The sequence below is a fragment of the Microcaecilia unicolor genome, chromosome 8 (genome assembly GCF_901765095.1).
Source record: "Microcaecilia unicolor chromosome 8, aMicUni1.1, whole genome shotgun sequence".
Classification (NCBI taxonomy): Eukaryota; Metazoa; Chordata; class Amphibia; order Gymnophiona; family Siphonopidae; genus Microcaecilia; species Microcaecilia unicolor.
The window spans coordinates 199,999,292-200,014,557 of NC_044038.1; the positions used below are offsets into that span (position 1 = coordinate 199,999,292).

General features: G+C 50.4%; 1 protein-coding gene across 5 annotated transcripts in view; it reads left to right on the top strand.

The window, feature by feature from the left end:
- The window catches only part of DIDO1 (death inducer-obliterator 1), a 366,889-nt gene that overhangs the window by 310,982 nt on the left and 40,641 nt on the right, over positions 1 to 15,266 (top strand). For all 5 annotated transcript variants that reach the window (XM_030213636.1, XM_030213635.1, XM_030213637.1 and 2 more), the window contains one exon: positions 12,685 to 13,240. In XM_030213636.1, the coding sequence (XP_030069496.1) occupies positions 12,685 to 13,240 (556 nt within the window). The remainder of the gene's footprint in view (positions 1 to 12,684; positions 13,241 to 15,266) is intronic.

Sequence of the window (15,266 nt, forward strand, 5' to 3'; positions counted from 1 at the left end):
CCTTGTTAAGGCTCAGAGCTTGGCTCCACAGCCTCGGTCACACTTCTTAGTGCCACTGGGTGGGGCTTTGGCTTGGTGCTGTGGTATCTTGCCTGAGGGGTGTGGGTCTCCATCCCCCACCTCTCTTGCCTGTTTGTCCTGTTTGGGCTCCCTCTGCAGCTCCCAGGTGCCTGAATTCCCCTCAAGTTGTCCTGTGCAGCCTTTTTTTTGCCCCTCTGTTTTAGGGAGTACTGCTTTCTGTAGTTAAAAAAAAAAAAGAAAAACTACCTTGAACAGGGAAATCCCCTATATAGCAGTTGAGGGATTTCCCTGTAATTAAGGGAATTTCTTTTAATTTGCATCCCCAGATAGCCCAGGACGGCGCAAGGGCCTGATTCCCGGGCCTTGGAAAACAGCCCGGTGATGGGGGGGGGGGGGGAGGGTCCTCTGGAGTTGGGGTCTTTCACCCCCCCCCCCCCCTCCCCGATGCATTGAGACCCGCGGTCATTTTGTCTCCTGTGGGCATTTCTTCTCCTGCTGCTTCTCAGTCTCTTCCACATCGGGGCTTGGGGGGGGGGGGGGCTCTCTACCCTCCTGTGGGCCTTTAGGGGGGGGGGGGGGAGAGAAGTTCCAAAGGGACCACTTGGTGCTCCTTGAGCCTTTTGGCTCCATAGCTTAGCACATTTGGTCTGACAGCAGTTGCAGATGGACGGGGGACCCCAGGTTGAGTTCTAAGAGGCATAGGACTGAGGGGGAGGGTTCCAGAGGTGAAGGAGGACTCTGAGGCCTTCTTGGACTCAGTCCACAGGGTACTCTTGAGTTTGAGACTCCCCTGTCTCGAGAGGCTGACGAAGAGCAGTCCTATGTGATCCATCTGTCTTGGCGAGAGGAACTGTCTTCTGTTAACGGAGGGAGTCGCTGGGGTCCCCCAAGCATATTTCTCTTCACAAGGCTCTTATCCACAGGATGATGGTGGAGTGAGAAAATCCAGATGGTTTCCTTAGATGTATCAGGGCGCTGGATCACCTTTATACCTTCTATCCAGAAGAGTTTGAAATGTATTGGTCCTTTCCTAAGGTGGGTGCTCTGGTCATGGTGGTCACTAGGGTGACTGCTAAGCAGCAGGTCCAGGGGGATCTATTCTGAGGTAGCTTCATGACAAAAAGGTTGTGGAGCAGCAGCTTCACCTGGCCTGTTCTATGAGGATGTCCAGTATTCAGGTCGTCATTTGTTTTGGTTATGTGGCAAAGGCCATGCTGCGGTGGTTGCAGCAGCTCCCAGAGTCCCTGAGGTGGCTTGCCTGGAGTTGGGGATATTCTTTTTGGCAGACATTCTGTATGATCTTGTTCACTTAGCTTCCTGCACAGTGGCTGCTTCGGTGGTTGGGCCTGCTTCACCACTGGGTGGTGGATACAGATTCCAAAAAGCTGTTGTCAGCTGCCCTTTTGAGGGCAGTTGCTCTTTGGAGAGGACCTAGAGAAGCTAGTTAAGGATATGGAGGAAGCACGGCCTCTCTGGCTCCCTGAGCTGTGGCAAAAAGGCTCTCAGTGTACCTCTGCTTCCAAGTGGTGTGCTAGAAGGTCAGGGCAGTTTTGGTCTGCCCTCTCTTTTCAGGGGCATGGTCAGAGCAGGTCTCCTTTTGAGACCCCAAAAGCGCCAGCCCCGCTGGCACCTCCAGCGGAGCAATGGTCCCCCGTTCTGCTCATTGAGGGTGCGCCAGGCCCCTTGTCAGTGTTGGTTGGAAGCAGGCTCTCCTAGCACAAGTGGAGCCTGTATCACCTTGGATCAGTGGGTCCTGGAGGTGGTCTGTAAGGGGGGGGGGGGTGGTATTCTCTGAAGTTAGCCTGTCCAATGCCTTTGTGGCCTTGCCCTGTGGCTCAGCTCTGAATGAACAGGTTGTCACTTCCACCCTGCAGCACCTGTGCACTCTTGGGGTGGTGGAACCTGCACCTCCAGCGAAGCACAGCCCGGGACAGTATTCCATATATTTTGTGGTCCGGAAGGAAGGTGGCGCCTTCCATACCATCTTGGACCTCAAAGGGGTCAACTCTTGTCTCAAGGTCCAACGCTTTTGGATGGAAATGTTGTGCTCAGTTAAAGCATTGGTGCAGCTGGGGGACTTCTGACTTCCTGGACTTCACGGAGGATTATCTCCATATCCTCATTGTGAATCTTCACAGGAATCTGTGCTTCTGTGTGCTGGGCAAGCATTTTCAGTTTTGTCCCTTTTCCATTGGCCTGGCTACGGAACCACGCAGGTTTTCCAAGGTGATGGCAGTGCACTTTCGGCGTCAGGGGGTTCGGGTTCACCCATACCTGGACAACTAGCTGACTTGAGTGCACTGAGCAGCGGAGGCTAGTCAAGCCACCGATTAGGTCATCTCCCTCCTGGAGTCCAGGACTGTGTCATGAATTGTCCAATGAGTCATCTGTTTCCATCTCAGGTTATGGAGTACTTGAGAGTTGCTTTAACACAAGCCGGGGAATAGTGTTCCTCCTGGAGGAGTGGGCGGAAGATCTGCGGGCACAGAAATGCCAGTTATGTGAGCTTCCGTGGCCCATGGTTTGGGACTACTTGCAGCTTCTGGGCTCCATGGCAGCAACTGTAGAGCTGGTGCCAATGCAAAAATTTATTTGAAATATTTTCTCAAAAATATCTCTGCAGGTAATAATGGACACTGGAAAATTTAGAAATCTCAAATTAGCTTTCCATTTTCTCCAACTGTTTATGTAAATATAAACTGTCCTTAATATCAGATGTTCCTATATGTTGTACAACATTCATTTAAGCTTCTAACTTCTTACATACAGTATCTGCAGGCTGTTTGAGAGGTCCATACTGCGGGCAAGGACAAAGTGCAAGCAAGCTTTCTCAGTCACTTTCTGTTGGATTCGGGAAAGTGGAAGCTGGGGCAGCAGGTCTTTCAGCTCATTGTGGACTCCTAGGGGCCTCCTCAGTTTGACTTGAAGGCTTCTTGAGCCAATGTGAAGGTGGAGCACTGCTTCGTTTGATGGAGGGACCAGGTTTCTCAGGGGATAGTTCCCACTATCGCCTCTGGTGGGGGATTGTGCGTCATCCTCAGTTGGTCTTGCTGGTGGTGCTGGATGTTTGATGCCTGCTAGTAGGCGACCCTCTTCCTCTGCCCAGGGTTCAGGGTTTCTTTCAGCAGGTGTCAGTAGACATGGAAGATCCAGATCCTTCCTGGCTTACAGTGTGGCCATTGAAAGGCAACACTTAGAGAAGCGTGGGTTTTCCCCCACAGTGATTTCTACCCTGCTGTGGTCCAGGAAGACCTCCATGTCCCTGGCTTAAGTCTGGGTCTGGCAAATTTTTGAAACCTGGTGTGGGGAACGGGCCATATCCTCCTGGAGGACTCAGGTTCTCAATACCTTTGGGTTCCTGCAGCAGGGCCTGGAACAAGGGGCTCTGTGTGAGCTCCCTCAGGGGTGCTGGTGGAGGCTCTTTCCAACTTTTGGGGGAAGGTAAAGGGCACCTCTCTGGCTCTGCACAAGGAGGTGGCTTGATTCTTGAAAGGGGTTGTGCTTTTGCGCCCTCTGCTTCATCCTTCCTTTCCTTTCCTTTGTGAGACCTCAGTTTGGTTCTCTGGGCATCATTGGGGGCTCCATTCAAGTCCTTGTGCTCGGCTTCCATCAAGGACCTCACTTTAGATGATATTTTTGGGTAGCAGTCACCTCTGCTCGGAGGGTCTCAGAAATTCAAGCCCTATTGAGCTGGGAACCGTACCTCTCTTTGCAGAGGATTCAGTGGCCTTGCATATGGTACCATCCTTCCAAAGGTGATGTTATCATTCCATGTGTATCAAGAGGTATGCTTGCCCTGTTTAATAGCAGGATGTTCTCCTCCTGCATACTGGAGGGACCACAAACTGGATGTCTGGAGGGCGCATCTCAGGTACCTGAAGGAGACGAATTAGTTTTGTGTCTCTGATCACCTCTTTGTGCTCTTTCATGGTCCTTGGAAGGGTCAGGCGGTCTCTAAGGTGGTTTAAGGTGGCTGTTGAATCTGCCTACATCATAAGTACATAAGCACCGCCATACTGGGAAAAGACCAAGGGTCCATCAAGCCCAGCATCCTGTCTCCGACAGCGGCCAATCCAGGCTTGAAGAACCCAGCAACCCCCCCCCCCCCCCCCCCCCCCAAAAAAAAAAAAAATTTATGTTCAATGGACTTTTACCTCAGGAATCTGTCCAAACCCCCTTTAAATTCCGTAAGGCCAACTGCTGTCACTACATTCTCCGGCAACGAGTTCCAGAGTCTAACTACACGATGAATAAAGAAAAACTTTCTCTTATTTGTTTTAAATCTACCATATTCTAGCTTCATCTTGTGTCCCCTGGTTTTGTTGTTGTTTGAAAGTGTAAACAAACGCTTCACATCTGTCTGCTCTACTCCGCTCATTATCTTGTAGACTTCTATCATATCACCTCTCAGCCATCTTTTCTCCAAGCTGAAGAGCCCTAACCTTCTCAGCCTTTCCTCATAGGGAAGTCATTCCATTCCCTTTATCATTTTCGTCGCCCTTCTCTGCACCTTCTCTAATTCCTTTATATCTTTTTTGAGATGCGGCGACCAGAATTGGACACAATACTTGAGGTGCGGTTACACCATGGAGCGATACAACGGCATTATAACATTCTCGTGTTTGTTTTCCATCCCTTTCCTAATAATATTCAACATTCTGTGTGCTTTCTTAGCCACGGCAGCACACTGGGCAGACGTTTTTAACGTCTTATCCACGATGACTCCCAGATCCCTTTCTTGGTCCATAACTCCTAATGCGGAACCTTGCATGACGTAGCTGTAATTCTCCGAGGACAAGCAGGCTGCTTGTTCTCACTGATGGGTGACGTCCACGGCACCCCCTCCAATCGGAATCTTCACTAGCAAAGACGTTTGCTAGCCCTCGCGCGCCAATGTGCGGTCGTCTTCCCGTCTGAACCGGCTCGTATTTGTCAATCTTCTTTTGTCCGCACTTGGGACGGTCGTATTTTGCTGCCGTTTCGTGCCCCTCAGAGGACCTCGCGCGTCTTTCGTGTTTTTCGAAAAAAAAAAGAGAGAATTTTTTTCCCGTATTTCTAGTCTTTTCCCAGCGTAAGTTTTCTTTCGCTTTCGGGAGCCGCACAGGTTTTTTCCCCCCTCTTTTTTGTATCGGTGCCTCTTGTCATCATCGCGAATTTTGATTTCGCCGGCGCGATTTTTCCGCCCATGACATCGAAGCCTTCCAGCGGCTTCAAGAAGTGCACCCAGTGCGCCCGGGTAATCTCGCTCACTGATAGGCACGCCTCGTGTCTTCAGTGTCTGGGGGCTGGGCACCGCCCGCAGGCCTGTAGTCTTTGTGCTCTTTTGCAAAAGAGGACTCGAGTAGCGAGATTAGCCCAGTGGAACGTTCTGTTCTCTGGCGCTTCGACGGCATCGGCATCTAGAGATTCGTAGGGCGCATCGGCGTCGGCAGCACCGAAGTCTTCGGAGACCACATCGACATCGACTGCATCGAGGCGTCCTCCTCCTGCATCGTCGGTACCGAGGCTTCGGAAGAGTGCGTCGGCGTCGGTGGTACTGGGACCCTCTCTGGTGCTGATGTCGTCGGACGGTGGTGCTTCATCTGGAGTGCAGGTGAGGGCTGTCCATTCCCCTGCTGGTGGCGGTGAGCCTTCGGGTAGGTCTCCTCCTGCCCTGAGGGCTCCTGCGGTACAGCCCCCACGGGATCGACCTTCTTCGGCCCCGGCCCCGAGGAAGCGACGTCTGGATTCAACGTCCTCCTCATCGGTACCGGGGAGCTCCGGTGACATGCTTCGCTCGAAGAAGTCGAAGAAGCATCGTCACCGGTCACCTTCCCGACTTGGTACCGGGAGCTCTGGGTTGCCGAGGGAGTCGGCACCCAGCAGGCATTGGCACCGGGAGGACCGCTCACCCTCCATCCAGGAGGTGTTCGGTGCACTCTACCCCGGACAGCCCGGTACCGCCTCCATGCCCGGAACAGATTCTGACCTCGACGCCTGCACCCGGCTTCTCAGTCTTTTTCTACAGCCGCTCTGCACGAGAGTCTCCGGGCCGTTCTTCCTGGCATTCTGGAAGAGCTGTTGCGTCCTTCTCCTCCGGTACCAGGGGTGCTTGCGCCACAGGTGCCGTCGAGTGGAGGCGACAGCTGGCCCTTTGCCCGGGGTGAGGTCCCCGGTACCGGTGCCGCTTGCGGTACCGGTTTCGGCTGCCTCCCAGGTGGACTCCCTGACGACGTCGGGGGGAGGGAGCTTCGCCGCTGCCGGCCAGGGAGTCCACCTCTCGACGCTCCCACCGTGGCCGTGGTTCAGACACAGGTCCGTGAACTTGTGTCTGATACCGATGATGAGGCCTCGTGAGAGGCAGAGGAGGACATCAGATATTTCTCTGACGAGGAGTTTGATGGCCATCCTTCTGACCCCACTCCCTCCCCTGAAAGGCAGCTTTCTCCTCCTGAGAGTCTGTCTTTCTCGGCCTTTGTCCAGGAGATGTCTACGGCCATCCCCTTCCCGGTGGTTGTGGAGGATGAGCCAAGGGCTGAAATGTTTGCGCTCTTGGACTATCCTTCTCCACCTAAGGAAGCGTCCACAGTACCCATGCATCATGTCCTGAAAAAGACATTGCTGGCGAACTGGACCAAGCCACTAACTAATCCCCACATTCCTAAAAAGATAGAATCCCAATATCGGATCCATGGGGACCCAGAGCTGATGCGCACTCAGTTGCCTCACGACTCTGGTGTGGTGGATCTGGCCCTGAAGAAGGCTAAGAGTTCTAGGGAGCATGCTTCGGCGCCCCCGGGCAAAGACTCTAGAACCTTAGACTCCTTTGGGAGGAAGGCGTACCATTCTTCCATGCTCGTGGCCAAGATTCAATCTTTCCAGCTCTACACGAGCATCCATATGCGGAATAATGTGCGGAAGCTGGCGGACTTGGTGGACCAGCTCCCTTCTGAGCAAGCCAAGCCGTTTCAGGAGGTGGTCAGGCAGCTGAAGGCATGTAGGAAATTCCTGGCCAGAGGGGTATTTGATACCTTTGATGTTGCGTCCAGGGCCGCTGCTCAAGGTGTGGTGATGCGCAGACTCTCATGGCTGCGTGCCTCCGACCTAGAGAATAGGATCCAGCAGCGGATTGCAGACTCCCCTTGCCGTGCGGACAACATTTTTGGAGAGAAAGTCGAACAGGTGGTAGAACAGCTCCACCAGCGGGATAACGCTTTTGACAAATTCTCCCGCCGGCAGCGTTCAGCATCTACCTCTTCAGGTAGACGTTTTTATGGGGGAAGGAGGGCTGTTCCCTACTCTTCTGGTAAGCGTAGGTACAATCCTACCTCTCGACAGCCTGCGGCCCAGGCTAAGCCCCAGCGCGCTCGGTCTCGTCAGCAGCGTGCGCCTCAGCAAGGCCCCACAGCTCCCCAGCAAAAGCAGGGGGTGAGCTTTTGACTGGCTCCAGCAGAGCATAGCCGAGATCAAAGTGTCCGTGCCGGACGATCTGCCGGTCGGGGGGAGGTTGAAAGCTTTTCACCACAGGTGGCCTCTTATAACCTCCGACCAGTGGGTTCTCCAAATAGTCCGGCAAGGATACGCCCTCAATTTGGCCTCCATGCCTCCAAATTGCCCACCGGGAGCTCAGTCTTTCAGCTTCCAGCACAAGCAAGTACTTGCAGAGGAACTCTCCGCCCTTCTCAGCGCCAATGTGGTCGAACCCGGGCAAGAAGGGCTGGGATGCGTCCGAACAAATATCTGGTCAAAGAGAAGTTCAGGATGCTTTCCCTGGGCACCCTTCTTCTCATGATTCAGGAAAAAGATTGGCTATGCTCTCTGGACTTAAAGGATGCTTACATGCATATCCCGATACTGCCAGCTCACAGACAGTATCTCCGATTCTGTCTGGGACCGCGTCACTTCCAGTACTGTGTGCTACCCTTTGGGCTCGCCTCTGCACCCAGGGTGTTCATGAAGTGCCTGGCTGTGGTAGCAGCAGCGCTTCGCAGACTGGGAGTGCACGTGTTTCCTTATCTCGACGATTGGCTGGTGAAGAACACATCCGAGGCAGGAGCTCTACAGTCCATGCAGATGACTATTCGACTCCTGGAGCTACTGGGGTTTGTGATAAATTATCCAAAGTCCCATCTTCTCCCAGTACAGAGACTCGAATTCATAGGAGCTCTGCTGGATTCTCGGACGGCTCGTGCCTATCTCCCGGAGACAAGGGCCAACAATCTGTTGTCCATCATCTCTCGGGTGCGAGCGTTCCAGCAGATCACAGCTCGGCAGATGTTGAGATTGCTTGGCCACATGGCCTCCACAGTACATGTGACTCCCATGGCTCGTCTTCGCATGCGATCTGCTCAATGGAACCTAGCTTCCCAGTGGTTTCAGGCTGCTGGGGATCTAGAGGACGTGATCCACCTGTCCACGAGTTTTCTCGAATCCCTGCACTGGTGGACGATTTGGTCCAATTTGACTCTGGGACGCCCTTTCCAAATTCCTCAGCCGCAAAAAGTGCTGACTACGGATGCGTCTCTCCTGGGGTGGGGAGCTCATGTCGATGGGCTTCACACCCAGGGAAGCTGGTCCCTCCAGGAACAAGGTCTACAGATCAATCTCCTGGAGTTACAAGTGGTCTGGAACGCTCTGAAGGCTTTCAGAGATCGGCTGTCCCACCAAATTATCCAAATTCAGACAGACAACCAGGTTGCCATGTATTACATCAACAAGCAGGGGGGCACCGGATCTCGCCCCCTGTGTCAGGAAGCCGTCAGCATGTGGCTGTGGGCTCACCGTCACGGCATGTTTCTCCAAGCCACATATCTGGCAGGCGTAAACAACAGTCTGGCCAACAGGTTGAGCAGGATTATGCAACCTCACGAGTGGTTGCTCAACTCCAGAGTAGTGCGCCGGATCTCCCAAGTGTGGGGCACCCCCTTGGTAGATCTCTTCGCATCTCGAGCCAACCACAAGGTCCCTCAGTTCTGTTCCAGACTTCAGGCCCATGGCCGACTGGCATCGGATGCCTTCCTTCTAGATTGGGGAGAAGGCCTGCTGTATGCTTATCCTCCCATACCTCTGGTGGGGAAGACTTTGTTGAAACTCAAGCAAGACCGAGGCACCATGATTCTGATTGCTCCTTTTTGGCCGCGTCAGATCTGGTTCCCTCTTCTTCTGGAGTTGTCCTCCGAAGAACCGTGGAGATTGGAGTGTTTTCCGACCCTCATCACCCAGAACGAAGGGGCGCTTCTGCATCCCAGCCTCCGGTCTCTGGCTCTCACGGCCTGGATGTTGAGAGCGTAGACTTTGCCTCTTTGGGTCTGTCAGAGGGTGTCTCCCGTGTCTTGCTTGCTTCCAGGAAAGATTCCACTAAAAGGAATTACTTCTTTTTATGGAGGAGGTTTGCCGTCTGGTGTGACAGCAAGGCCTTAGATCCTCGCTCTTGTCCTACACAGACCCTGCTTGACTACCTTCTGCACTTGTCTGAGTCTGGTCTCAAGACCAACTCTGTAAGGGTTCACCTTAGCGCAATCAGTGCATACCATTACCGTGTGGAAGGTAAGCCGATCTCGGGACAGCCTTTAGTTGTTCGCTATATGAGAGGTTTGCTTCTGTCAAAGCCCCCCATCAAACCTCCTACTGTGTCATGGGATCTCAATGTCATTCTCACCCAGCTGATGAAACCTCCTTTTGAGCCACTGAATTCATGCCATCTGAAGTACTTGACCTGGAAGGTCATTTTCTTGGTGGCAGTAACTTCAGCTCGTAGAGTCAGTGAGCTTCAAGCCCTAGTAGCTCATGCTCCTTATACCAAATTTCATCATAATAGGGTAGTCCTCCGCACTCACCCTAAGTTCTTACCAAAGGTGGTGTCGGAGTTCCATCTGAACCAGTCAATTGTCTTGCCAACATTCTTTCCCCGTCCTCATTCCTGCCCTGCCGAACGTCAGCTGCACACATTGGACTGCAAAAGAGCATTGGCCTTCTATCTGGAGCGGACACAGCCCAACAGACAGTCTGCCCAAATGTTTGTTTCTTTTGATCCCAACAGGAGGGGAGTGGCTGTGGGGAAACGCACCATATCCAATTGGCTAGCAGATTGCATTTCCTTCACTTACGCCCAGGCTGGGCTGGCTCTTGAGAGTCATGTCACGGCTCACAATGTTAGAGCCATGGCAGCGTCAGTGGCCCACTTGAAGTCAACCACTATTGAAGAGATCTGCAAAGCAGCGACGTGGTCATCTGTCCACACATTCACATCCCATTACTGCCTACAGCAGGATACCCGACGCGACAGTCGGTTCGGGCAGTCGGTGCTTCAGAATCTGTTTGGGGTTTGAATCCAACTCCACCCCCCTAGGTCCATTTTTTTATTCTGTTCCAGGCTACACTCTCAGGTAGTTGAATAAGATGTTAGGTCAATCTCAGTTATATCCTCGCCGTTGCGAGGCCCAGTTGACCATGTTTGTTGTTTTTAGTGAGCCTGGGGGCTAGGGATACCCCATCAGTGAGAACAAGCAGCCTGCTTGTCCTCGGAGAAAGCGAATGCTACGTACCTGTAGAAGGTATTCTCCGAGGACAGCAGGCTGATTGTTCTCACAAACCCACCCGCCTCCCCTTTGGAGTTGTGTCTTCCCTTGTCTTTGTCTTGCTACATACGGGAATGACGAACACGAGCCGGTTCGGGTGGGAAGATGACCGCGCATGGGCGCGGCGCGCAAGGGCTAGCAAACGTCTTTGCTAGTGAAGATTCCGATTGGAGGGGGTGCCGTGGACGTCACCCATCAGTGAGAACAATCAGCCTGCTGTCCTCGGAGAATACCTTCTACAGGTAGGTAGCATTCGCTTTCGGGTTCCTCTTTCCCACATGCATCACTTTGCCTTTGTCAACATTGAACTTCATCTGCCACTGGACGCCAATCCCCCAGTCTCGCAAGGTCCTCCTGTAATCTTTCACACTCCTCCTGCAACTTGACGACCCTGAATAATTTTGTGACATCTGCGAATTTAATTACCTCACTAGTTACTCCCATCTCTAGGTCATTTATAAATATGTTAAAAAGCAGCGGTCCCAACACAGACCCCTGCGGGACCCCACTAACTACCCTTCTCCACTGAGAATACTGACCATTTAACCCTATTCTTTGCTTCCTATCTTTCAACCAGCTCTTAATCCATAGTAATACCCTACCTCCGATCCCGTGACTCTCCAGTTTCCTCAGGAGTCTTTCATGAGGCACTTTGTCAAACGCCTTTTGAAAATCCAGATACACAATATCCACCAGCTCCCCATTGTCCACATGTTTGTTCACCCCCTCAAAAAAATGCAGTAGATTGGTGAGGCAAGACTTCCCTTCACTAAATTCGTGCTGACTTTGTCTCATCAGCCCATGTTTTTGTACGTGCTCTGTAATTTTATTCTTGATAATAGTCTCTACCATTTTGCCCGGTACCGACGTCAGACTCACCAGTCTATAATTTCCCAGATCTCCTCTGGAACCCTTTTTAAAAATCGGCATAACATCAGTATGGGTTGTCTGGTGCCTCGAGAACTGAAGGCCCACTTGACCAGTGCTCAGGTGGCATGCTGTGCAGAGTCCTGGGCTGTTTTGCCTGTGGAGATTTGTAGGGTGGCGCATGGTCCTTGCTCCTTTGCAAAGCACTACGGTTGAATGTTCTGGCCAGGGTCTGTTCAGATTTTGGCAGAGTAGTCATTCAAGGAGCTTTGTCTTCTCTCACCCATTAGGTCTGTTTCAGTACATGCCGCTGGTTCAGAACAGAGTAAGCTAACGCTAAGAAAGGAGAAATTGTCTTACCTAATGATTTCCTTTTCTTTAGTCAGCATCACAGTTCTGAAATCCCAGCCCTTGGAAGACCTTAGCCTGGGATTCTGAGTAATTGAAGAAGAAAATGATTGAATTATAATTGGCAGCTGTACAGAGTTCCCATAACATGGCTATTCCCTGTTATATGCAGGGTAGCGAGTGCCACTTTGTGGTGTTTGGCTCACTTGCTTATCATTGCAGCTGATAGGGCTGGGTGCTTTACAAAAAGGGACTTTCTGCTGCTTGGGCAGATGCATATTGGATTGTTCGAGAGCACCACAGATTGTGATGTCACAGTTTTCTGTACCTCAACTTGCAAATGGGAAGGGATAACACCTGCTGGTTCACAATAATGATGCTAACTAAAGAAAAGAAAATTATGAGGTAAGACATAAGTTCTCCTATAGCTGCATTATGTTTTACATGTCTGGCCTGGCAACTAGTGAGATTTCAGAAGTAAATGATATTTGTTTAGATAGGGAAAATGTCCTTGTAATTACCTTAAAAACTCAATTGTTACAAGTTGTTTGTACATTCCTGTTTATTTTGCTTTGTAATCAATATTCCAATGTTTTAAAGTAATTACAGAGTTTTCTTAGGATGTTATTTTGTTTTAAGACGGAGCAGTTCATAATACAGTGATGTTGCATGACAGTCCTCCAAACTTCCATCTTATGCATCTTACATATCTGGTTAACATTCAGACTTTAAAAAATGAATCTACGTATACATTGTTAATCTCTGTATAACTTTGAACACTTTAGCTATGTATTCAGCCAACATTAGCCGCTTCCTACCTTTCTGCATACTTTCCCGCATAAAGTACTACACTCAAAAAAAAAAACCCTCATCATCCACATTGAATTTACAGGTCAGATTTCAGCCTCTGAAGATGAAGCATCCCAGAGAAGACCAAAAGCATCCACAAGTTCTGTTAAGAGAACAGAGCAAAAAGTGAAGACTGACATGAAAATAAAGACTGAAACTCCTATAGCAGTAAGCATTCAGGCTGCTGCAGATAAAGCACCAGAAAGTGGCACAGAAAGTAGCACTGGGTCTGCAGTGGATATAGAGCTTCAGCCTGCTGTGGAACCTTCATTTCCCTCAACACAGTTACCTAATTGTGGAGAAGCTTCTCTCCTTGATCAAGGCCTGGTTTATTCTACCTCTGCCACTGCTGGGGTTACTACAACTGTAACTTTATCAGGCAGGGACCCTAGAACTGCAGTGAACCGACCACCTAGTACTGTGACCCTTGCACCAGATGTGGTTTCCAGTCCTGCATTAGAAAAGGTCTCTGTAGAAGAAACAAAACCAGATATGCCTAAGCCACTTGCAACAATGTTTTCAGCTCCAAAGTCAATACTGATGAAGCCATCTTCTTCACCAGATCCAAGATATTTAACAGCACCTTCACCCAGTACCAAGTGCGTAATTGTATACCAACCTCTGAATGTTTTAACATAGCAAGCTTGCTTTCTTCATCCTTAATGTTTTATTTCCGCCTAAATGTTCATGCATTTAATAACACGTACATTTTGGATTAGGTGCAGGTGCTTTGTTCTTTGCTTCCTTTCTGCAAGTCATTCTGTTGAGGCTTCTTCTTTTTCATTAGTAGCAGAAGGGAAGTTACTTGCTTTTATATAACACAGGCATCACCAAGCTTTTCATGTGATGAGCCATTTAGGACATTTAAAAATCACTGAGAGGGCCAAATGGTGATGAGGCAGGGTCCCCCTTAGAGAACAGTTTGCTGAAGAGAAGGTAACCATGTTTGGCCCTTTCAGTAATTTCAGAAGGTAGTTTGGTTACTGTATTAGTCCACTGTAAAGATACTGTCATACTTGGAAAAAGAGTCTACCCTTTGAAAGCTAGTCAAAAAATATATGTTAGTCCAGTAAAAAGGTATCATCTTTCCCACTCACACCTCTCATGCACTCTCCTCTCCAATTCCCTCTCTCAGCTTCTACTATCTCCTCACCTGCACCCACTTTTTCCCTGGTCCTGCAGGGCAAACCCATAAGCATATTTTCGCTCCTGCATTTTTCAGAGCAGGGAGCACCAGCACACATCCCAATCCTGCAGCCCTAGGACCTAAAAGCACCCATGCACACTTCTGGTCTTGCCACCCTGAAATAGGAAAGCACATCACCCCCCCCCCCCCCCAGCCCTCCAACACCAAGAAAGAGAGAAGGCTGCCCACACTATCACAGGTGCAAGCTAAAATAGAGCTGCAATTATGGGGGCTGGAGGAAGTTGGATGGATTCACTGTTGGGTAGAGGCAGTGGGTATTCCCCACCTTATTCCCGGGGCTGCTGTTGCTTCCCCAGAATTTGGAAGTAGGAGTAGGATCTGTGCATTGGGAAAGCTTGACAGGAAAAGGACCACTGAGGCGGGGCTGCTCACAGTTCTGGCCAAAATTCCCAGGCTACAGGAGGGAAGGAGAAAGATAGGAAGGCATGCATTCTGTGGGTCAGATCTGATCTGGGGACCAGAGAAGCTTGGAAGGCCAGAAAAACTTGCTCCAAGGGCAAGAACAGGCCTGTGGTCTGTAGTTTTAGGGTCTCCTGATACAATGGTTAAGGAAAGATAGGAAAAGTAATGATGAATAGGCCATGGGACTTGGCTGGCACATGTTATATAAACAGAACATTCAGCCACTGACTAGCATTTGTTTTAGATTTTTGCTGATTATAAACTGTATGAATCGGGGGCACCTGGGGTGGGGGGCAACGTATTCTATCCCCCTGTCCTGCACACTAAACATACCTTTGCTGGTGGGGATGCCGAGGCCCCACTAGCCAGTACAGTGCCCAAGCTGCTTCCCTCCTCCAGCTGCTTCCCTCCTCCACGCTGCCAACTTCTGCCTAAAGGAAGTAGCGGCAGGAGGAAGGGAGCCAGCTGCACTGTATGTATTTGGCTGGTGGGGCTTCAGCATCCCCACCAGCAAAGGAAAAGGAGTACTGCAGTTCTGTAGGGGGCCTGATCCCAAAGTGGGGCCCATGCACCCTGTGGCTACGTCACTGGTGTGAACATGATGTTTCAATTGATTTTGGTACTGTAGTTTCATATTTCAGATACATGTAATCCTTCATTGTAGGTATTGTGGAACCTTTATATTAAGCATCTTTCTCAGTCACAAAATAGAAAAAAAAAACATTCCAGTACATCTGAATAAATCTGCTTAAATATGGTTAGAAAGTTCCTTATGTACTACTTTTATTTCTTGTGCAAGATGGGGACAGTTCTGTAAAGGTTTTCCAGATTTGGGTGCTGAAATACAGGATGCTGAACGTAAATTCTAAAACAGCATCTGGGTGCACAGATTCCATTATAGAATAGAACATTTGCATACCATCATTTAGGTGCTCACGCTTAGTGATATAAAAGATACACATAAATGTAAGCATGTAACGTTGCACTTAATGTGTAAGTATGGAACCCACCCATGC